Genomic DNA, 24,421 nt, shown 5'->3' on the forward strand with positions numbered 1-24,421 from the left:
CTAGGCCAAGAGGCCAAGCAGAGAGGCCTCAGAAGAATCCCACCATACTGGCACCTTTATCTTAAACTTCAAGCCTCAAGAACTGTGAGAAAATAAACTTCTGTTGTAAGCCACTGGGGCTGTAGAATTTTGTAATGGCAGTGTGAGTAGACTGATACACAGTTATTTTCTATTCTATAATATCTGTGGCTAAGGTTCTTACATTTATTAGACAAGTTAAATTAGCTTGCTAAGTAATTTCCCAGTCTATATTCACTCAATCACCACTTTGGGAAACCTTTACTGAGCACCTACTATGTGCTAGGCAAAATGAGGAGGAGAAACAAAGGACTGTCCTGAGGCCATTATTCCATTGAGGAAACAAACACATGAACAAGTTAATTAGAGACTATAGGGAGTGCCAGGAAGGAAATAAACAGAAAAATAAGTCAAGAAACAACTTAAAAAGGTGTTTTAGGTGGGAGGGGAGGCAAGAAAAGCTTTTTGTGAAAAGCTTGTGGGGGATGAGAAGGAGCTGGTCTTGCCAAAGGCATCCCTGTCAGGAAAGCATCCCTGCAGAACTATTACGAAGCACAGAAGCTAAGACACAGAAAAGGCTTGGGTTTGAGAAAGAGGAAGGAGGGTATGGCTAACCCCCAGAGCAAGGTGGGGAGTCTGGGACTCCTCCTCCTCTGCTCTACGCTTCAGTCCCTCATCACAGCTCTTTTTTAAAAACATAAATATATGTATGCCATGCACCAATGTAAAATCTTTGTATGTTCTACATAGCTTACTGACATTTGAAGCCTTTTAAAAAAATGCTTGTTCTAACCTACCTTTGTAGCCTCAATTTATTCACATTATATCCCAGCCATTTCAAATTATGTGTTGACAGACAAAAAGTACTTTTCTGCCTTTGCATCATGGGGACAAGGAACATCATGTGGAGAAAAAGGATGAGCTTGGAGTTGGACAAACCTGTGTTTCCATTCTCACTCCCATGGTTTTACTTGGAGAAAGTTGGGTTAGACCTTTTTCCTCCCCAACCCTCAGCTTCTACATATAGAAAGTGGGGTTGATAATACTGTTTAGAACATTATGGTAAGAACTGCTGATAATATATGCAGAAGACCCAGCATTATACCTTATCATCATTATGGCACATATCCTCTACTGGAATCCCTCCACATTTCTTTACCTGATAACCTCCCTGTATCTTTCCAGACCCAGCCCAAATGACACCTCCCCTTTCAAGCCTTCTCCAAATCTCTTTTTTTTTTTTTTGAGACAGAGTCCCGCTCTGTCACCCAGGCTGGAGTGCAGTGGCGTGGTCTCGGCTCACTGCAAGCTCCGTCTCCTGGGTTCATGCCATTCTCCTGCCTCAGCCTCCTGAGTAGCAGCTGAGACTACAGGCGCCGCCACCAGGCCCTGCTAATTTTTTGTATTTTTAGTAGAGACGGGGTTTCACCGTGTTAGCCAGGATGGTCTCGATCTCCTGACCTCTTGATCCGCCCGCCTCGGCCTCCCAAAGTGCTGGGATTACAGGTGTGAGCCACCGTGCCCGGCCACCTTACGGACAATGTAATTATCTCCTCTATGTTCCCACAGCATGATACGTATACTACAATCAGAGCACTGTTGTGTAATTATAGGCTTTTACATCTCTTTCTCCCCTCTAGAACAATTCTCTCTTTCAGGACAGGAACTGTAACTTATTAGCAGTTACATCATCAGAGCTAGCAGAGTCTGGTGAATTGCAGGCATTAAATACGCTTTGGTTGAATAAATGAAATGAAATATACATCCCATTCCTACCCCAAACCAGTATAATTTTCTTACACCTCTATTACTCAACTTCCTCACAAGGTCTGCTAGTCAAGAGTCCCAGCAGGCACAAACAGCTCCTTCAAGTTAGAATCATTTGAGGAGAGTAAAGTGATGACTTAAAAAGGTATGGCCCAGGGGCTGCAACACCAGAGGACAGTGCAGTAAACTAGAACTAATAATGGGAGCTAGTGTTTGACATGAATTGTGAGGGGAGGCAGAGCTTATCAGACCACAGGCAGAGAGAGAACTGTATGGAGAGGACATCCTGGTAGGAGCTGGCCAATGAATGAAGACTATGCTGTCATTGCAGGGAGGATATGATGCTCAATCTCACTTTTCTTTCTCTATTCAATCCATTGCTGTGACTTCCCAATAGCTGAACCAAATTAGAATCCAGACAGCCTTCTCTTCCCTCTTCTGAACATTTAGGTATGATGCTTAAAGCATTGTAAGTGTTTAGAGAAGGGGAGAGGGGTGCAGCCATGATCATGACAGTCCAGGAGGGGATCACAGAACAAAGTGGGGTGAGGTAGCATGGAGAGGTGGCCTGGAGAGGAGTTTTAGAGTCCAACCACGGTGAGGAGGGAACCTGCACTGAGGAGTAGCCTGATGTGCAGTGTCAGAAGTCTAACAGGAAGAAGAAAATGTCCAAGCAAGGTGGGTGGCCTGTCATCGAGTCACAGCCTGTGTGCAATGAGGAGATCATCCACATGGGGGCGGTATGGTAGTCAAAATGGAAGACTGGCTACCTACAAGGCAATAATCAAATATCTAGATATATTAAGAGTAAGATAAGCTGGTTTTTCACTGTCAGAGAAGTTAAGAGACATCTATGGAAAGAGAGGAAACTAGAATGGACCATGGGGTATTAGATTAGGATTTGGGTTATTAGATTAGGATTGGAGGTATTAGTGAACTCAGGATTACAAGATAGAGATATCTGGAAATAAATGTAGATATAAATTGTGTTATGTTTATATATTATGTAAATAGGCTCACACACTTTCTTCTACATGATGTTCCTTGTCTCCGAGACAGAGAAGTTAAGGAAGAATTCACACACACATATGCATGTACATGGGTATTCATACATATATATAAATGTACTTTTCTGAGATCTCTCTTAGATCTAGGAGCAGCAACATCCTTAACAAAAAAGAGCACACCTTTCATGACATCCTCCACTAATGGGAACCACGGCTTCCTGAAGAAAGGGTTCATTCCTGGACTGGGGCAGAGAAAGTATACTATAAGATCAGAACACTTTAACATGCTTCAAAATAAGGAAGTGATCAAAGAATGACTGATGTTGGGCATGGTGGCTCACACCTGTAATCCCAGTGGTTTGGGAGGTGAATTTGGGGGGACCATTTGAGGACAGGAGTTTAAGACAACCCTTGGCAAGACAGTGAGACCCTATCTCTTACATAAATAAATAAATAAATAAATAAATAAATAAATAATGGAGACATGTCAGAGGGCACAGCAGCCAGCTTTAATGGGCTCTTGTGGACCAAATGCGGGACAATTTAAGCATAATAGCCTAGTGAAAAAAGGAAACAATGAAGGCATACATATAGATGCACACAAACATGCGTGTGTCTGTGTGTGTTTGTATGTGAATTAATACACTAAAAGTTTGAAGAGGAACAGGATATTTACACAGTTTAAAAGAACTTCCTCACAAAATACTATTTAAATACAAAAGGGAAAGGAGCAAGTTTACACTGGAAAAGCTTGGCAAATACACTTTAATACAATGATCAAGTGAATAGCATCAGTATTGAGTCAGATCAAAGTTGTGTGCCACCTAAGTTGTGTGCCACCTAACAGGACGCAAGAAGAACACAACATAATTTATTTTATTTCTCCCAAAGGTACATAATCTGAATCTGAGTAGGAGACATTATGCAAACTCAGATTGGTTTATAACGTTCAAAAGTGTCAAGGTCATGAATATCATGGAAAGACTAAAGAACTCATCCAAATGAAGGAGACTACAGAGACATAACAACTCAATGCAGTGACAGATTTAGTACTGGATGCTGTTGCTAAACGTGACACTACTGGGACAACTGGCTAAATTTGGATAGAATCTAAGACTTACATGATAATCATCACTGTTAATTTCCTGATTTTCACTGGTTACACTGTGCTTATGTAAGACAACATGTCCTTGTTTATAGAAAATACACCTTTCAGCCGAGTGCTGTGGCTAATGCCTGTAGTCCCAGAACTCTGGGAGGCCGAGGCGAGTGGATCACCTGAGGTCAGGAGTCCAAAACCAGTCCGGCCAACATGGCGAAATCCCACCTCTACTAAAAATACAAAAAATTAGCCAGGTGTGGGAGCAGGCAGCCATAGTCCTAGCTACTCGGGAGGCTAAGGAAAGAGAATGGCTTGAACTTGGGAGGCGGACCTTGCAGTGAGCTGAGATCACGCCTCTGCACACCTGGGTGTAAGGGTAAGACTCTCCCGAAAAAAAAAAAAAGAAAAAAAAAAGAAAATACACCTTTCAAGTCATCATATATTGGGGGAGAAAGTGACACTGGATCATCTGGCTGCAGACTTATTCTCAAATAAATAATAAACTTATTCTCAAACGCCTTCACATTTTCTAAAAGTTTATGATTATTTCAACTTTTTTTTTAAAAAAGATGATGGAGAGCACAGGCCCTCCTGATGCAGTAGTCCACACACAGGCTAGCCTTCTGGAGAAAAGCAGCACAAAGACTGAAGTGTGGGTGTGAAGAGACAAATGAAAGGTATCTTACTTAGTCTCCAGTGACTTCCTTTTGTACATCTGACACTAATGCTTGCATATGATTGACACATTGATGATCTCTCATGGATTTGTTATTTTCTATCTATTCTCTGGCTCTTTCCCATCCTCTTTCTTATCCACACTCTCCACAAATATATGTACTTCTCTGTGACGACTATGCTATCTCCCAATCTCATCAAATCCCACAGCAGACACAATAATCTATGAATATGTTATCACTAACTCCATCTTCTACTGTCTTAAAACCTGCATACATAAGGACTTTCTGGACATTTCAAATAGTGGAAGCATTTCAATCCAACATGTCAAAAATAAAACTTAATTTCGACTCCTCTTCAACAGGCGCTGTTAATTGCCTACCAAGCATCTACCCCAACCCATATATCCCCTGGTAAAATTTGTAAAAAACAGATTTTTACAGTATATCTGACCTCTACCATAAGTGCACCATTTTACTTCAGGAGATGATGAACACACTCTCTAAGCTCCAAGGACGGGCATATTTGGTTTAGGTCAATTTGTATATTCCATTCCCTTGGCTATAGTCATTGTTTAAGAAATGATCATGTGATCTAAATGGTACCAATAGTGTGAATCTTAGGTCTTTTGCTTGAAATACTAGTATTCTCCCCATGCACCGAGGCAAGTGCTCACATCTTGATTCAGGTAGCCATCCTACACAAAGAGATTCGGGTTTAGAAAATATCAGCAAGGCAGAAGATTTTAGGAAGTATTTATTTAAATAATTAAATGGACCTTCAATAATAACTGAGACCTAGGACCAACAACAAGAAGCCCACTCAAACTTCCATCTTCTAATTAACTGAGCCAACAAATGTCCTTTTATGACTTAAAAATCTTTGAGTTGGACTTTCTTTTACTTGCAGTATAATGTATGAAGAATAAACTTAAATATAAAACTAGATACAGCAATGTGATAAAACTGGGGTAAATTTAAAATATAATCTAAGATAAACAGAACTTTAAAAAACAGAATGAGAAGTACAAATATAGGAAAACAAAACACCCAGAAAGACTGTCTTAACAGCCGACATTGTCAAGATAAATGTGAAACTCAGTTCCCATATTTTGAGGATGTAATACTGGAATGAACCCGTTTCACATGGGTCCAGAGTAGGAGGTCTTTTTAGGACTACTTCATACTAGAAAACAGTAAAAACTTGGGGTAGTCAAAGGAGGAAAACAAGAAAGTGAGGAGTTTCAGATTTTGTAAACTATGTGAAGACATAATTGAAATTTTAGGTATTTCACATAATTGTAGGACCTTCCACTGGCTCTAATAAATCTATGTAATCAAATTCCCATTCCCATGCCATCTCCACTCATTATGGCCACGAAATAATGGTGTTCATCTTCATTTGGACATTTGCAATAAGCTAGACTAAAACAGCAGCAGTTTTGCTAGTTTGTTGCACCAAGTCACCTATCCCTTTCTGCTAGAAAAGAAGGTTGAGCCCACCTTTGACAGAAAGAGCATAATAGCTCTAAATTTCTTGCTATAAAATGCTGACAGGCCCACAGAGCTTCTCTTTCTTAAGTCACTCTAGAAAAAATCTCTAGTTGCCTTCTAGATCTTTAACAATCCCATTTTATAGCTGTCATTTATTCCTATTCATCCTGGTAGAAAATATGTCTGGAATTCATTCCTTTCATTTCCAACTCCAATACCAAGGTCAAACATTTATCTCATACCTCAACTACTGCAACTGTCTCCTAACCAGCCCGTCTGTGTCTTATCTTTTTGCTGTCCAACCCATCATTCACAGAGATACTTGCTCCCAAAAAAGAAAATAAGGACTGCATTTTATGTATCCTTTGGATTCTCTTCCCTTCTCCTATGCCCAGGCATGAGAATACATGTTTAAACTATTTCTTGCATGTCATTTCCCATTTGACAAGTTTTTGATGGTACCTACTGGTGTCAGAAAAAGTTCAAAGAGTTTAGCCTACAATCAGGCCATCAAGGTTGTAGACCATATTCCCCTTCAGCAGAATAGCCCCCCATTTTCTCCTTTAGGTGGCTCCAGTCATACGGAGATACTAAATCTTCTGGAACACACAAGCAATATGTATTTGTAAATAGCAGGCCTTCCCTTTGTAAAATTCACTTTTCTTTGGCTCTACTTAAGAAACACCTACCAGTCCTTTAAGGTTCAACTTAAGCATCCTCTCTACTATAAAAATCTTCTCCAGTACTACATTCAGATTAAACTTCTTCATCCTCTACATCTTCAAAAGACTTTCTTTATACTTCTATTATGACATTTATATGATTCTAACTGGTTTTATACTAAACTTGGTAAAACACTTATCCATTTATTAAACTTCTTTTCTAGTAGTCAACAGAGTAATACATTTCCATATGAAGTTGTCTTCCTCCCTTCTGTTATTCTTCCACAAGATTTATTCTTGTATCCTCCACAAGATCCATTCCTGCATATAGCACACAATATATGCTCAGTAAATATTTTTTGAATAAAATAAGTTTCTCAATGGACTAAGTGTTATTCAAGGACGAGCATCGTGCCTTATTCAATTATATTTCTCACAGCGACTAGAAAAAACTGAGTAACACAAACTGCTATAGGTTGAAGAAAATATTAGGCTTAGACTCTGGCCACCAATATTTTACTAAAACTAGGACAATCTTCTTTCGTCATTACAAAAATAAGTATTGAGTACACTGTTGGTATGTTTTGGGGGTTGTGTCCCCTCCAAGCCTCATGTTGAAATGTGATCTCCAATACTGGGGGTGGGCCTAGTGGGAGGTGTTTGGCTCCTGGGGGCAGATCTCTCATGAATGTCTTGGTGCTGTCCTCATAGCAGTGAGTGAGTTCTCCCTCTGTGAGTTCAAGAGAGATCTGGTTGTTTACAAGAGTCTGGCACTTCCTTCCTCTCTCTCTTGCTCCCTCCCCTGCCATATGACATGACTTCACCTTCCACCATGAGAATAAGCTTCCTGAGGTCCTCATCAGAAGCAGATGCCAACAGTATGCTTTGTGTATAGCCTGCAAAACCATGAGCCAAATAAATCTCTTTTCTTTATAAATTACCCAGCCTCAGGCATTCTTATAACAATGCAAATGGACTAACACAGCTGTAGATGCCAAACCTTATTTCTGAAGCTGGAGACAGATTTGTAAACTACATCTGTGTTGAAGTGGAGGAAGTTGTTGTATAAGCTAATAAATCAGATCTCTTCCCCAAAAGTTTCTAACCCCTAAATTCTAAGTCACACAAGCTTGTAACTGAAGAGTCATCAGTGGCTCCTTCCTATACCTGCTTCAAGTGTTATTTGACAAAATGTAAAATTGTTACTACTGGAGGACGAGGTGGTGAAGGAGAATGAGGATAAGGATGATGACAGCTGCATTTTTCTCCTCCTCTTTAATTTCAACTCAATCCTCCAAAATCAAGCCCTCATTATACCTTTTGGGAACAACTAAAATTCCTTTAAAACTGTTCTACTTTCATGTTTCCCATGCCTGTCATTCTCTTTCAGTACTGTCAGAATAATTTCCTTAAAAAGTAATGGTCTTATTACATCATAGCCCCATTCAAAATCCCTCAATGGCTTTGTATTACAGCTGCAGGGAGAACGCCATTCAGACTCCTCAGCTTCATATTCAAGCGATATTCCAAAGTCAACTTCCAATCTGTCCTTCCAAAATCACTTGCACCATTCTTCCTACAGTCCAGACTTCCACCAACTTAGCTTTTGATTTTGTACCCTTGGACTCTCACTTGGCACTTTTCCATTCATTTAATTCAAATTCTACCTCTGTATCTCAAGGCCCAATTCAAGAATTTTAAAATTGACTCTGATATTTCCCTTCTGCATATAAAAGGGCAATATACTTCATACTTTTCCCCTCAAGCTTACCTGTTTCTAACTCATATTTTGGTTATTTACAAACACAGTTTATGTATCCAACTACAGTGCATTTAATCACTCATTCAATAAGTATTTATTGTCTTGCTATTACTCCAAAGCACCCAGAACATATCATATTCAGGGTAGATATTAAGTAAATGTTGTTGAAAGAAAAAAAACTCCTATTGAAATGAAAATGTACCCAAAATCAAAATAATCTCTTTCCAAATATGAACAATAATCACCACCAAAGAGATACATATATGTTGCTTATCATATTTAAATATGTATGAAAGAAGATGGATAAGTCAGTAGAAAACAGAATCAAATAAAAAGCTAAGAAAACTTATTCAAAGTAATATGGAAATATTGAATGAATTTTGTCCACTTCAATTCATGGATGTACCTATCATCTCAAGACACAAATTCATAAATATACATGCATTAAGTCCATCAATTGAAAATGATACACAGTTTCAGAATTTACTGAAATAAGAATCATAAGGGAATGTTTCATAGACAGTAGTTAATAAATTTTGTGAAATTTAATAAAAGTTTATGTGATGAAATTTTTTTTCCTTTTCCTTCCTAAGCAAATAGCCTTAAAAGATGATTGATGCCTGCTATTATGCATCTATATTTGTATTTCCTTATTTTAGAAGCTTTTCAAAAATATAAAAATACACTTAAAGCATTTCCAGATATATTTTAAAAATGGTAAAAGGTGATTATTTATAGGCAATCATATTCATACTGATAGACTCTCAGAGAGCAATTGCAAACATAAATTTTAAATGCCTTTTGGAAATAGTTGAGGATGAAAACATTTACATAATTTCTTAGAAACCCTGGCTTTTTATTGCTGCATTTCAATATTCCCTCTGGGCAAAGGAGCAGCTACTCTAAAGATTTATTTGATAATGGAATGCTTGATTTCTTTGTTTTCCCTTTCCAATGTAAGTTTATAGTTTTCACTCTACCACAATGTACCGTATTTTAAAATGTGAATTGGCTCACTATTAAGAATAAAAATGGTTCTGTTTTAGCAGATTAAATAAGCTAATGACAGCAATAAATAGATACACATAAATTACAGAAATATACTATATCTGTATATAAATCATCTTTGATAACAGCCCTGCCTCTTCATCATAATGTAACTAGTGGCTGATATCAAATGTCTAAAACTTCTACTTACCTGCCTATCCACTTCTGGGAGCAAAAGCAGGAGGTATTGTTGAAAATGCTGAGGTAAAGAAGCAAACGTATGTTTATTTATTAATGCCCTCAAGTTAGTGTTGACAAGAATAGATCCTGGGGTTTCTATGTCAATGTCCTCAGCTTTGGTCCATTTCAAGTGCCCTGTGACGAACAAGCAAGAGGCATGAATTTACTACAGGTAGAGGGAAATGTGTATGTACGTACACACAAACACAGCCATGTATATCTAGTGAACATGTATATTCAATTATATGTTTTTTTCTATCCCTTTTACAAATGGTATTTCAGAAGAGAAATTCCCAAAGCTTCTTCCATTATGTTTATGTCTGGCTTCAGTTATCTTTAGTTTTCATAATGCATACTTCACTCAATATCTTCTATATTTTCAGCTCAAAGTAGCACCAGGTTCCAATAAAAAAAAAATTAGTTGTGAGTTTCCAGTTAATCAGAGTTTTCAAAAACTCCAAATGCATGAACAGTAACAACTACCATTCATGTAAGTTCTATAAGACCTAGGATTAGTGATAACAGAAACAACAGTACTGTTAATTTTAATAGGGATAATTATAGCAAAAATAGCTGTGTGTTCCTCATGTGTCAGGCAATGCACTAAGCACTGGATTATTTCAGAAGGTTCCTATTTAAGGCATTTCCACGGGTGATAATTTAAAAAGCATTTAAAAAAAAAAAAAGGTTGGGCGCAGTGGTTCAAGCTTATAATCCCATCACTTTGGGAGGCTGAGGCAGAAGTCTTGCTTGAGCTCAGGAGTTTAAGGCCTGTTTGGGCAAAATGGTGAGACCACATCTCCACAAAAAATATTTTTTAAAAATTAGCTAGGTGTAGCGGCATGCACCTGTGTTCCCAGCTACCCCAGAATCTGAGGTGGGAGGATCGCTTAAGCCCAGGAGGTAGGAGTGCAGTCAGCCATGATTGTGCCACTGCACTCAACCTCAATGACAGAGTGAAACTCTCAAAAAATAAAAAATAAAAATAAATTAGCCACTATGTCTGAAAAGCAAATATGCTCTGCAGGATAATTCCACAACTCAAGGCACACTGACCTCCAACAGAAAGCTGAATGTAGAGTTCACATCTCAAAATCATGACACACAAGAAAATAACATACAAGGGACAATCAACTGAGGCATCAAACACAGACAGAATTATCATTCCATTACTTGAGCTACGATAACTACTTGAATGTGATTATAAAGAGTGTGTTTTAAATCAGAGGTCAGAAAAGTTATGGCTCATGATTTCTATCTGGTCCAACACTTGTTTTACCAAATAAAGTTTTACTAGAACAACATCGTGTCCAATTGTTTACATATTGTGTATGTCTGCTTTTGCACTACAATGTGGAGCTGAAGAGTTGTTACAGAAATCACCTGGCCTGTAAAGCCTACAGCATTTACTCACTGGCCCTTGACGGAAACAGTTTGCCAATCCTTGTTTCAAATAACTAAAGATAAAAGAGTGAATTTTTTTAATTATGAAAAAATAGGATACTATAATAAAAAACAGTCAACCTTTAAAGAGAACCAAATAATACTTCTAGAAATACAAATTTAATTAAGACATTTAAAAATGTTTCAGTGGAGAAAAAAATTATTGAGTAAGATACAAACTTAAGGAAATAATTAGAGGGTAGTGTAAAAATGATGAGTCAAAATGTGATAGGGAAGAAATACAAAGAATGTAATAAGAAGTCAAAATGCATATTTATAGAAGGTTCTGAATTTTAAAAAAATAGATTGCAGAGAGGCAATATTTGAATAGCTAAATATTTTTCAGAATTGAAATAATCATTAAAGTTCTTAAATAAAAGCTACATACCAAATCTCAAGAGAGATAAATACCCATTCCTCCATCTAGTGTTGAAATCTCCAAACATCAATAATAAAAGGAATATCTTAAAACCATTTTTAACAAAAACTTGATTATCTCCAAGAAATTACAATGAGATGAATAGAAATGTTATCAATAAATCAATAAAGAAGACAGTTAAATCTCTTCAAAAGGGCAAGAGAAATTGTGTCAATTTAGAATTTCATTTATAACTATGTCTCTAAAAAATGACAATGACGGCAATTATAAGAATGTTTTTGGTATCCTAAACCGAAACTCTATCCCTTAGAGAATCTTGCTAAAATAACCACTAGTGTATGTTCTTAACAAATAAAGAAATTTTATCAAAGAAGAAATGCAATGGTTGCACAAGCAAGGATAAGCAAAGAGACTAATAATAGACATGAGTAAATCCAAACAAACATTCATTGTAAAAAATAATACTAATGACTTATGGAGGAATCAAACAAAGTGGAAATAAAATACTTCACAATAACTATATGCAACATGGTAAGATGTAATTGAAATGAGAGCACTATAAAACTCTGATATGCTTTGGGAACAGCCATATGAACTAGTTCTTTATTTTGTTAAAACTGTACATAGCTACTGGAAGAAAAAAAAAGAATTATAATATCCAAATAAATGGATAGATGGAAAAACTCAATTGAATGGAAGGCAGAAAAGGAGGAAAAAAATTAAATAAAATTAAGCACAAAACAATCACAATAAAGGTAACTGGATTTTCACATTAGATTTTAAAAATAACATCCATTTACTTGCTGCTTAGAAGAAATACACTTAAAATAAAAATTATATGGAAAGAATAATAATTAGAAAACAAACAATAAACTAAAAACTACTAATCAGAAATTCAAAACAACAAAAAAGCCAACTGCAATACTAACATCAGACCAGATAAACAAAGGTAAAAAAATCTATTACTAGGGATGAGAAAGATCATTCTTTAAGTGTATAAGGATTAACCTACTGCAAATATACAGTGACCTTGAACCTACATTCATTTAAATAGTACAGCCTCAAAATGTCAAACTCAGGTAATAAAGAAATTAACATCACATAATGTTACCAGAAAGTTTTAACATATATTACCAAAACCTGATAGATTGGATAAAAAAAAATTGTCTTTGACACAAGGTTACAGAGGACTTTTACAACTCAATAATCAATCTTGAACCAACAAATTTAATACAGGGCATTGTACTGAGCCATTAGAGAAAGGAGTTTTTTCCCCAGCATTCAAAAGCAACAAGAAAACAAAACATAACACAACTGTCCAGTGCGTCTCAACAGATACTGAAGAATAATCTAAAGCCTCATCTTTCTGCCCCAAAAGAAATTAAATACAGTACTATATTACAAAGGTATCAATTATCTAATACCCCACACGTCCATTATATGTTTAGACATTCAAAAGCACACTTGTATGTACTTTACACGTTACAGAAAAAAAAACTGTAACGGAAATTATAAAGTACTTGAATTTTTAATGGTACCAAATTTTTTTAAATGCCACTCAACTGATTTTAAAGGTAAATTACATATATTAGAGGGTAGAAAAAAATTGAAAATTAACAGTTTACATGTAAAAATAATGAAGTTAATGAATGAACTAAAGGATAATTAGAAAGAAGGAAAGATGAAAAGAAAAAAGCAGACATTCATTAAACAGAAAACAATAATGAAAACCATCAACAATAAAAAATATTTTTTATTAAGCTCTTAAAAGACACCTCTGGCCTGAGATGGTATAAACAAATGTGAAGAGGAATGAAAGGTAAGGACACAATACTTGATAGAGTACATATTTAAAGGTAGATGTAATTATAATTAAAAGTAGATTTTAAAAAGCATATTATTATGACTCTTTGCAATGTCATTGAAGACAAATTATTTTAAGTTTTATACATTTCCAAATTTAACCTGAAAAGAGAAAGATAAATGTGTAAAAACTTTTTAAAAAATGAGTTTGTGCCCTCTTTCCCACAAATACACAAAGCACAAATTATACAAATTATACACGGCTCTAAAGATAAATTGTATGTGGGGAGGGAGACTTACTTTCTTGACTCTGGAACTCCCTATTTCATTACATATATATTTCAGAAAAAAAGAAAAAACCTCTTCAATTGACTTTATAAAAATAATATAACCTTTATTACAAAAGAAAGAGAAGCAGGACGATATGAGAGAGACTGTACTAGCCAATCTTACAAATATATAAAATTTTACAAGTTGTTTCTATTCAAAAAATCTAGTATTTGTTGAGTTGAGATGTCGGGTATGTAGGTGTCTGTTCTACTAGCATGTGTATTTTTCTATATGTTTGAAATATTTCACAATAAAAACCTTACACCAGAATTAGGAAGAAGCTTCTCTTCTCAGAAGTAGAGGCAAAGGCCAAATCTAGAGGCAAAAATGTTAAAAAATACATATATATGAAAAAAATGTTGCTTAATTCTTATTAAATGGCATAAATAGTCTCATGAAACAGAGCTGAGGTCATTTACTGAGAGTGACTCTGCTTGGAGGAAACGTTAGAAAACTGAGAAAAATGTAAAACTTTGTATTTTCTACTTCTGAAACATGTTATGAGCAATGTGAGAAATAGGAACTTACACTGCTATTATTTAGTATGGTTCGAAATGCTTAAGAATATCAGAATAAAGACGCTTCAGAGAGGCACATAGTCTTTTATGACAAAGTCAAAAGAAGAACTATTTCAAAGATGTCCACCTAAGCAAAAATATGTTTTATGATTTTGGAACAAAGACAGAGAAGATGAACTAAATTTCTTGCCACAAAGGATGTTTAATTCCATTTTAATTATCCTTACACGTGTGCTCTTAATTGGCTTAAGAACAATTCAATTATATATGATTGTCTTATCTCATTAAAGTTGGTACCTCATATCTCCCAACAGTACCCAGAGAAGGAAAAAAGATGTAGTCATTTTAGAATCGTTTAATTCCCAGACACTTGGCCTAGAGGGTCTGAGGTAGGGCAAAGGAGAAAAGAAGCAACAATTGCTACATTGCCACAGTCTATGCTATACAAGAAGACACCCGACTGATCTCATGATAAAAATCATGGGGAATGTGTTCCACTAGAGTGAGGGAAATTCTCTACTCGGCCACAGGGAGTTCGAAGACACCAACCTGTGAAAGTTGCAGGCTCCAGAACACTTGTTGATCACTGGGTAGTCTGCTGGCTTCCGGACTCACATTTCCCAGAAGGGAGCCCATACAAGGATTATGCATGAAGTGTGCACACACAGAGACACAGACACACTCACATAGAGAAGCACACGCAAAAGGCAGACCAGGCAGACAAGAAGCACTGCTCAAACAGAGTTCTAAACCAAAGAGTTCCTCACGATCTCAAGAAATTAGAGAGGAACGATTCTGACAAACAGGTCTGCTAGGTGTAGTGGCTCACGCCTGTAATCCTAGCTACTCAAAAGTCTGAGGTGGGAGGACTGTTTGAGGCCAGGAGATCCAGACTAGCCTGAAAAACAGCAAGACCCTGTATCTAAAACAAATAAACAAATAAACACACACTAGCATAATGGCGCATGCCTGTAGTCCCAGTAACTTGGGAAGATGAGGCAGAAGGATTTCTTGAGCTCAGGAGTTTGAGGCTGCAGTAAGCTATGATGGTATCATTGCACTTCAGCTTGCACATCAGAGCGAAACTATGTCTCTAAAATGAAATTAAATTAAGTGGCGCTCAGAGAAGAAAAATCAGCTTCCAAAGAATAAAATCTAATGGGAAAAATATCTATCAGAGGGCAAAATCTAATCAATATACAACATGAATCAATGTAGTCTTCATAAATGAAGAAATTGCGTAAAAAGTCTACATGGAGCACTGAGTCCATTAAAATATAGTACCAGGGTTAATGAACTATAGGAATTATGGTTAAACAAATAGAACACAAATGTTATCAACTTCGATATTCAAAAAATATTGTAACAAAAACATGCAGGTAGGAAGGTCTGTAGTGTAATTATTTCCCTATCTTTTTATAATATGTTGTCCAAAGTTGAAATGAGTAGTTAAAAAGGTAATCATTCTTATTTCAGTTTCTCATATTTGTAATAACTCTGGAGAAAACTTTTAGATATAAATATATCTTGTGGCAATATTTAACAATTTTGTTTTTTAGTTTTACTTTTTTATTACTTAATATAAAATTAATTAAATTTTGTACTTTTAATTAAAATGGTGTAATACTGATTTTCTAATATCTCTGGCTATAGATACACAGTAAGAAATGTCAAATAACGTTTATAATGCACTGGAGATAATTATTTTGGATGAAAAGATGTGCGGTTATTATTCAAACTTTATTTTTATATTTATGCTTTGGTTTATTTAAAGAGTATGTACCATTTTACAAAACCAACAAAGCTAAAATTCTTCACTCCAAAAACATTAAACCAAATAAAATACATTGGAATGAATCCCAGAAGTTAAGCCCACCAAGGACATTTATTAAAACCCCCCTTGGAGACATCCATTAGAAGCTTACATTTGTTTAGCAAGCACTTTTTAAACTCTTACTATGTGATTGCGTGATCGCGTAGGAAGAAGTATAATTAAAACTACTTTAGGTCAATGACCTTGAATTCAAGGAACTTACATTTTAGTTAGGGAAAATTGTAAGATACCAAGATATAGAAAACACGTGGTAAGAGTATATTACTAAAGAAAGTTTAAAGTATTCACAAATCTGTGTTCTAAGGGCCATGAAGACAGTGAGATGATAATGTACTAGGATTGTCTCAGAAATCTTCATGGGAGAGGGTTTTAAGTGGTTTATCCTTTGCTAAGGCAAGGAGAGAGGGTATTATTAAAACAACTGATTAGGCAAGAAAAACATACGCTTCTAACCGCATTTGCAGCTGGCACCTACCCTTCATCCCAGCAGATGAAGTTTCTACTGCCTGGTTATTTGGTAGTTTAACATTTACTGTTATAATAGTTTTCAAGGTCTATAATAAAGGAGTCCTTGTAGACATTGTTAGCATTTGTTTTATGCATATCAGAACAGTGTTTTCTATTGTACTTGATTAAGAAATAGGAAAGGGACCACCAAAGTTTTGTTTTGTTTCATTATAACCTCATCAGAGAAATACATACCATTTTAGAAGCACTATATTTTTCAACTGCACTCACCCCGTGACCAAGTCTATTCAATCAGTGGGCTACTCAAAGAAATATCATCATAGTTTTCATGCACAGCCCTGGCCATGGGCAAACAAACAGAACAAAACCAAAAACCTACATCAACAGTTGTAGCTTCCCAAGCTGGGTGGTATATTTCTCAGGAGAACTTCGAGATTACCATCAGAATTAGAATGACTGAGGAAATTTTTTTCTTTTATTTTCAACTTAAGATTTAAAACTGAGGTTGAGAAATTTTGAAGCTGCTTATTATTATTCTTGTTTTATTGTGTGCTTCTAACCCTCTCTAGGGAAGCTGAGCATGAGAGAGTCTGAGGGGGCCTATGGTGCCTCCTGTACTGACGAGCGTTGAGAGAACATACTGGGGTCCATTGTGTCTTGGGCTACACTCCTTAGATGTAAGGCCCAAGTGAAACCCATGCCTTGCACAGAGTGAATATCTTGCAATCTGATAAAGCAACTAATTGCTAGATAAAGCCTGTAATCCCAGTACTTTGGGAGGCCGAGACGGGCGGATCACGAGGTCAGGAGATCGAGACCATCCTGGCTCACACGGTGAAACCCCGTCTCTACTAAAAATACAAAAAACTAGCCGGGCGAGGTGGCGGGCGCCTGTAGTCCCAGCTACTCCGGAGGCTGAGGCAGGAGAATGGCGTAAACCCGGGAGGCGGAGCTTGCAGTGAGCTGAGATCCGGCCACTGCACTCCAGCCTGGGCGACAGAGCCAGACTCCGTCTCAAAAAAAAAAAAAAAAAAAAAAAAAAAAAAAGAAATCAAGAGGAGGCACTTAGGGGACAATTAGAAGAACTTTGTATCCTTTTAGGAAAATATCACAATGAGAAAAAAACTGTACACTTACACCCTGAACTCTGGTTTTCACTGGATTTTGTTTCAGAATTATTAGCTTAAATTAGAACAGACTTACAGCATTTGTTTTAATTCAGCATGGTTTCAACAGGTTAGGACTTATACATACCCACTACTACCTAGAGAACGCAAGTAAAGTAAAAAACCTCATTTCAAGACCATATGAATTAGATGTCTAACTCAGGTGGAAAAAAAATAGAATAGGGAATACAGGCTGTCTCTATCTGGCTGGCTAAAGGATATGAGGGGGGATCACTCCTTTGCATTGGATCTGCTACACGCCGGTATACAAAGAATGACCTTCTCCACCAACACAGGACCATTTTTGTTCAAGAAGATAGGAGGAACTTCACTATGCTGGACCCCCTAGAATGTGCCATTCATTCATCCAAACTTCTAGGTCATTCAGTTAATTAGAATCAGTCATTCATTCCAAACTCATTGAGAACTTACTAAACAGAAGGGCTATGATGGTTGTAGTAAGGACTACAGATGTGGACAGAAAGGCCACTGTTCCAAGGAGTTAACAACTTAATGGCAAAGAGCAGAATGTATGTAAATATGCCTTACAGAGTATTAAACATCAGTCTGATTCTAACAGGGCATTAAAAACATTACTGTCTAAAAAAGACACGGGTGGCCAGGCGCGGTGACTCACGCCTGTAATCCCAGCACTTTGGGAGGCCGAAGTGGGCAGATCACGAGGTCAGGAGATCGAGACCATCCTGGCTAACACCGTGAAACCCTGTCTTTACTAAAAATACAAAAAATTAGCCAGGCGTGGTGGCGGGCGCCTGTAATGCCAGCTAATCGGGAGGTTGAGGCAGAAGAACGGGGTGAACCCCGGGAGGCAGAGCTTGCAGTGGGCCGAGATTGTGCTACTGCACTCCAGTCTGGGGCTACAGAGCGAGACTCTGTCTCAAAAAACAAAACAAAACAAAACAAACAAACAAAAAACACGGGTTATTTTCTGGAGATGGTTATATTTAAGCACCGTCCTTTCATTCCACATTTTTTCATTTTCTACTGTTGGGCATATATTGGAAACTTCGAAAATACTACTGACTTCATTTGCACAAAATAAGCCATTCCATTCAGCTGCTGGATAGGTTAGTCAGCCAGTCACAGTTCCTACCCAGTAAACACCTGCAGTTTACCTTTGACAGAATTGTACTTCAGCTGGCTTATTTTAAATCCCACCTTCTTCCTCCTTGTGTTTGATGCAGAATAGGGTGAGAAATCTTACAATTGCTAGCTCTCCTTCCATGTGTAGTTAGACCTGCACTTTAACACCTATGGTAGTCTCACCATGTCATTTCTTGTATTTCCCTCAGTGGCGCCTACAGGTCTAAAATATAGGTTAGATGATTTAATATTCAGATTCTATCCAGAATGAACGGCTTAGACTTTGGAGTTAGATATGTCTTGGCCTGTATCACTTAGCTGTGTCATTTTCATGCAACCTCCTTAAACCTTCAGGATCTCAGTTCCTTCGGCTGTAAAACAGACGTCATTCTACTGTACAAAATTGAAGTAAAATTAAAAGACATAACTTATGTTAAAATACTTAGACCATTCCATTACATATGGCCAGTGAATGTGACTTCACTTCTCCATTCCTCCATTAGTTTCATTATCTCTATTACTTTATAGTCTAGAACAAAGCAGGTTTGAAATATCAGGAGGCACTCCTTCATTACCTTTTAATTTGCTAACAATTTGCCGAAATCCTTCAGCAACACGATATCTAACATATAAGACGTTTAGTGGCATGCAGGATTTCCTAAGAGCAGACTTGTGTATCAGTCTTTATATCTTTCAGTTGACTTTCAGTATTAAAACAAATTCTGATTCTCTAATTCATTGAGCATGGACTTCAAGATACAAAAATCAGAATACAAGAGATCCTGGGCCGGGCATGGTGGCCCACTCCCCAATCCCAGCACTTTGAGAGGCAGAGGCAGGCGGATCACCTGAGGTCAGGAGTTTGAGACCAGCCTGGCCAACATGGTGAAACCCTGTCTCTACTAAAAATACAAAAATCAGCTGGGCATGGTGGCGGTGCCTGTAATCCCAGCTACTCAGGAGGCTGAGGCAGGAGAATCACTTGAACCCGGGAGGCGGAGGTTGCAGTGAGCTGAGATGGTGCCACTGTACTCTAGCCTGGGCAACAAGAGCAAAACCCCATGTCAAAAAATAAAAAAAAAAAAAAAGAATGACTAAAGATCTGAGCCTCTGAGAGGATCCTGATAATGGCACACCTTAGTAACTTTCAGTACTGAAGTAACTAAGGAAATAAATGGGGATGCCCCTGTGCCTTAAATTTTCATACACTCATTACATGGCACTAACTTTATGAAGGTTGGCAGCCGACTGTTTTTAACTAAAGGTCACTGACGTTTAAATTCCTTAGTGTATGATAATGTGGTACTGTTTTGGATTTTTGGTATATTCTTTATATATCATTCTCCCACTATAGTTTTCTATTTCAGAAGCTACTTACATTAAAATACTTACTTTACAACACCCAGAATACTAGGAAAGAATATGTCAATGTATAGGTAAGTATGGTTATACACAAACACACATATTTTGGGCTAGAGAATAACTAAAATTATTTAGCCTTGAAAATAATGCAAAACAGAGAATTATGCTGTATTTAAAGATTTTAAATAAAAAAAGATTCTGCTTTCCTAAAGGTCTCTTATTTAAATATAAATAAATCCTATTTAAAGTCTTTTTGCTGGAAGTATGTCCCAAGATTTAGCAAAATGTCTGTCATATAGTAACAATTGAAAAAACTTTACTAAAAAAAATCAGATAAAATCTTGAATTTTATAAACAGATACACTCTGCAAATAAGAATTATCTCAAGTTGCCAAGAAAGTAAGTGGCCGAACAGGTATAAAGTTCACATCAATAAATCTGTAGTTTCTGCCAAACATTTTACAAAATATTATAAAGATCCAGGTTATTATCATGACCCTATTCACAGGTAAAACAACTGAGAGGGAGAAATGAAGCCATCAGGATCCAGGTGCAGCAACAAGGCAGTGGCAGTTGAGAATTCTAGTGTTCAAACCAGGATAGGTTTATTTCTGTCTTTTTAATTCTCATGCTCTTTTCTGCCTGAATGCTGTTGGGGGTTCCTGATGAAAAGTTATCAGGAAAGAAGTATGTCGAAGAAAACCTGGTGCTGACTTGAAAGACCTGTGGCCTGTGCCTCCCACATTTCTCAGCAATTTTACATTATTTTTTCAGAGAGCCACTACTAAATATTTTAAGAAGCATAGACAAAAAGCAAGGAAGAGCAATTTTACTGCAGCAGACGCCACTGACAATGTACTCTCCAGTTCAGTGAACCCTTTATAAAGGTTGCATTTTTTTCTTCCAATACAGCATATTCCAATAAAGTATAACCTCGTTGCACAGACAAAGCACTACACATTAGATAGAATCACAACCCGGCAGATAATTATTTTACATGTATCAATTTTAAGTCTCTTATCTTTACCCTCTGCTTCATCCATTACTATCATTCACAAATTTAGTAATAGGCTTAAGACCATTCAGTTGTAACTACAATGTTTCCTTATTTAGCACCCTTTTTGGTTTTGATAAATGGAGGGAAATTTTTAATTTCCTTGTTTAATCATTAAAAAAATGTTCTGAGAATTTTAGATAATTTATTTGAAGAAACATAAATTTCTAAAATGTGAAATGGCATAGTCTATTAAACACTCACCTAAACCAGACTTTTTTAATCGTTTTAAGTGCTGACTTGTTTGTTTTCCAGTGGGAGATTTTTGCCCATGTTTCATTTCTTTATCTGAACTGTCTGCTTCACCATTTTTAGATTCGGATCCTAAAAAAGGAAATAGTTATTATGTCATTATCTTCTCTAGCTGTCCTCGAAAAGAAAAATCTAAAATTGTTTGAGGAACTGTAGATATAATCTCCTTTTCTAAGAGTTAATATACTACCTTTGGCCACAATCTGATTCCCCCACTGGATATAAAAAAGAAGCCCAATAAATCAATCAAACAGAACAAAAAGCAAGAACAGATGGCCTAATAGTGGAGTCAAAACTACGTTCACTGATCTGATAGCTTTTAAAAGAAATAGAGTCAGGTCTTTTGTAAAATACACGAATAAGCTTGAACAATACTATGCCATTTTGAGACAATACAAGACAGAGACAGGAAGATGAAGAAGAAAGGAATCTTGAAGAGAGGGAGAGATTATACCCTTATAAATAACTTTATGTTGAAGTAGGAACAAAAAATACAAACGTTAATCTACAATAAATAGAATAGTACATAACTGATAAAGTGACAGAAGGTAAATTAGAAGAAAAGGTCAGGGCTGCACTGGGGTGAGAAGAATGCTGCCAGAACACAAAAACTAATAAAGGATTTCTGATTTTGCAGCACAGGACTGAAGAACAAATTCACACTCACAAAGAACTGCTTTTGATGGTATTATACATCAGCATGTGGTCCACCCTTAAAGTTCAACATTCAAACAAAAGCCAAAGCAACAAAAACAACACAATTCACCTACACATTTTCTTATACCTACTGTCTTCATTTGCTGATGATGAGCAAGCTGGTACATTTTTCTTTTCTAAACTGGAAATAGTCTATATTTTTGAATCACTGAGTCAAAGGTATAAAAAAATTAAACCAAACCTTAAGTGGAAGTATTATTCGGTTTCAGAAAAAAATCATGACATCTCTCTCAGTAAGGAAGTCTCCTCCAGGAAGAAACTGGCCAAGCATATGGTATTTCAGCTCTTTACCTGAAGGCGAATCCGACTGCTCATCAGACACCTTCAATGGTGTCAAAACAACACGAGGAACAGTCTTGTTTACCATCATTGAGACTCCATTTCTTCTTTTCTGCTGCTGCCTCAAAGCCTACAAAACATAATCAAAAGATATGACATAAAAATATAGCCAAAATAATTGCTCATAATTGAATTAAATGACTCATTTGCCCATCATTAGACAGAACCTCTTAAGAGACTTAAATTCCACAGAGCCCTTAATTTCTCAGGATTCTTAATAGTTACCTTCATGTCATTTTCCCTTAAAAGCATAAAATCAGGCTTTGGCAAAGGGTATAAGCCCAAGACCATTTTCGGTATAATTCTAACAACAAAGCAGCACTTAATGGTTTCTTCTACCTTAGCACTGTGGCTTGAGAGTCCATGGAATTTGAAACTATGGCTCCCAAGTCAAATGAATGTAAAATAAATGTTTCGAAACCAGGATAAAAATATATGTGTCTGCACTTCTCTCGCAGGTGCGTCCTCTCCAGCGCACCGCTCAGTCAATCAAGTTAACACTGAGTGTCATCAGTATGTACAGCATGTAAGGACTACAGTATTGATGCACTCACTCAGCCGTGGGGAGCACTGCACAAAATCACTGAACATGGCAGGAATCATTTATTTCTGTGAAGGGAATCAGTCCTAATCTTGGAAACCTTGCAGCACTTGGCTTCTGTCTGCTTGACTTTGGGCATTAACCTTCAGAACACGAACATGACAGGTTCTAGCAAATCCAGGAAAAAATGAATATGAGAATAAATCTCTCCAAATGGGAGCACTTTGTGTTTCATAAATGAATCGACCACAGTGATGATAATGTAATAAAAGACATTTAAAAGTTTTGAAATACAGCTTATCTAGCTGATCACTTTATATAGAAAATTACCTGTAATAAAAAGGGTCTTAAGCACACGAAACTGAAAAGCCATTAAATTCACAGCCATAGGAATGCTAAAACTCCTCAAAAGGTTAAAAGGCTGGCTTCAGACGGTCTCAATCCTTTTTATTCCTAGTTTCTGTGTAATTTCTACCAATTTTACAACATCCCAGTTACTTGATTAATGTTCTTCGACTGAGAGTTGTCAGAATCTCCTGAAAGACTGCCTTGACTGTATTTTCCCTTGCTGTCAAAAAACGATGTCCTTTTATTTGCAAAGGGTATTAGCCAATGTCCAACTTGTCAACCATAAGATTTAGCAACCAAATAATTACAGAAGTGAAAATTAAATACCATTTAAATGAGAGAAAGCATTTAAATTATGCATACAACTTACTCAGATAAGATTTAAAGCCTGATGAGAAAGTAAAAGCTTGGGAAATCTATTACAAATGATATGGTTGTTAATGATAACATAAGACATCTTTTCTTTGATTCTTACATTTACTAAGTTTTCATAAAGTACCCAGCTACTATACATGGGAGAGGGGCAAAAAATACAAAGATTAATAATATGCCTTCCTTCTCACCTTTAGCCTGCTGTCAATAATACATTTAATGAGGACATATGTGTTATAAAATATTTAAGACATTTACTCTTTCTTCAAGATGTATACATAATTGCACATAAATTTTGCACATAATTGAATCAATCTGTCTAGCACTGTATAAGGATTCAAAGTACTTTATAGAAATTAACCTAACAATCCAATAATAAAACAGAACACAGCAACATAGCAATTTAAATTACAATTAAGTCCATCTCTCCCCATTATGTAAGACTTCACAAAACAATTAAGCCTGCACAAAGAGTGATCAATTTTCAGGAGCCTTTATAGCATATATTTAAACTACTTCTCATGGAGAAAAAAATTAGGCATTTTAAAAATACTGTGTGTGTGTGTGTGTGTGTGTGTGTGTGTGTGGTTAGAGAGTTTATTTTAGAAAATATTTAGGGAAAAAAAGATGAACTAACTAGAAGCTGGAATCATTAAGTCAAAGCTGGCATGTCTTTTT

The 24,421-nt window shown here is 36.5% G+C and overlaps 1 protein-coding gene across 2 annotated transcripts in view; it reads right to left on the reverse strand.

Annotated features, from left to right (window-relative positions):
• ASXL3 (ASXL transcriptional regulator 3) overlaps positions 1 to 24,421 on the reverse strand; it is a 172,856-nt gene that overhangs the window by 59,067 nt on the left and 89,368 nt on the right. For both annotated transcript variants that reach the window (XM_073006406.1, XM_007974328.3), the window contains 3 exons: positions 22,435 to 22,552; positions 21,379 to 21,498; positions 9,685 to 9,848 (listed from right to left, as the gene is read on the reverse strand). In XM_073006406.1, the coding sequence (XP_072862507.1) occupies positions 9,685 to 9,848; positions 21,379 to 21,498; positions 22,435 to 22,552 (402 nt within the window). The remainder of the gene's footprint in view (positions 1 to 9,684; positions 9,849 to 21,378; positions 21,499 to 22,434; positions 22,553 to 24,421) is intronic.

The sequence above is a fragment of the Chlorocebus sabaeus genome, chromosome 18, assembly GCF_047675955.1.
Source record: "Chlorocebus sabaeus isolate Y175 chromosome 18, mChlSab1.0.hap1, whole genome shotgun sequence".
NCBI classification, from domain to species: Eukaryota; Metazoa; Chordata; class Mammalia; order Primates; family Cercopithecidae; genus Chlorocebus; species Chlorocebus sabaeus.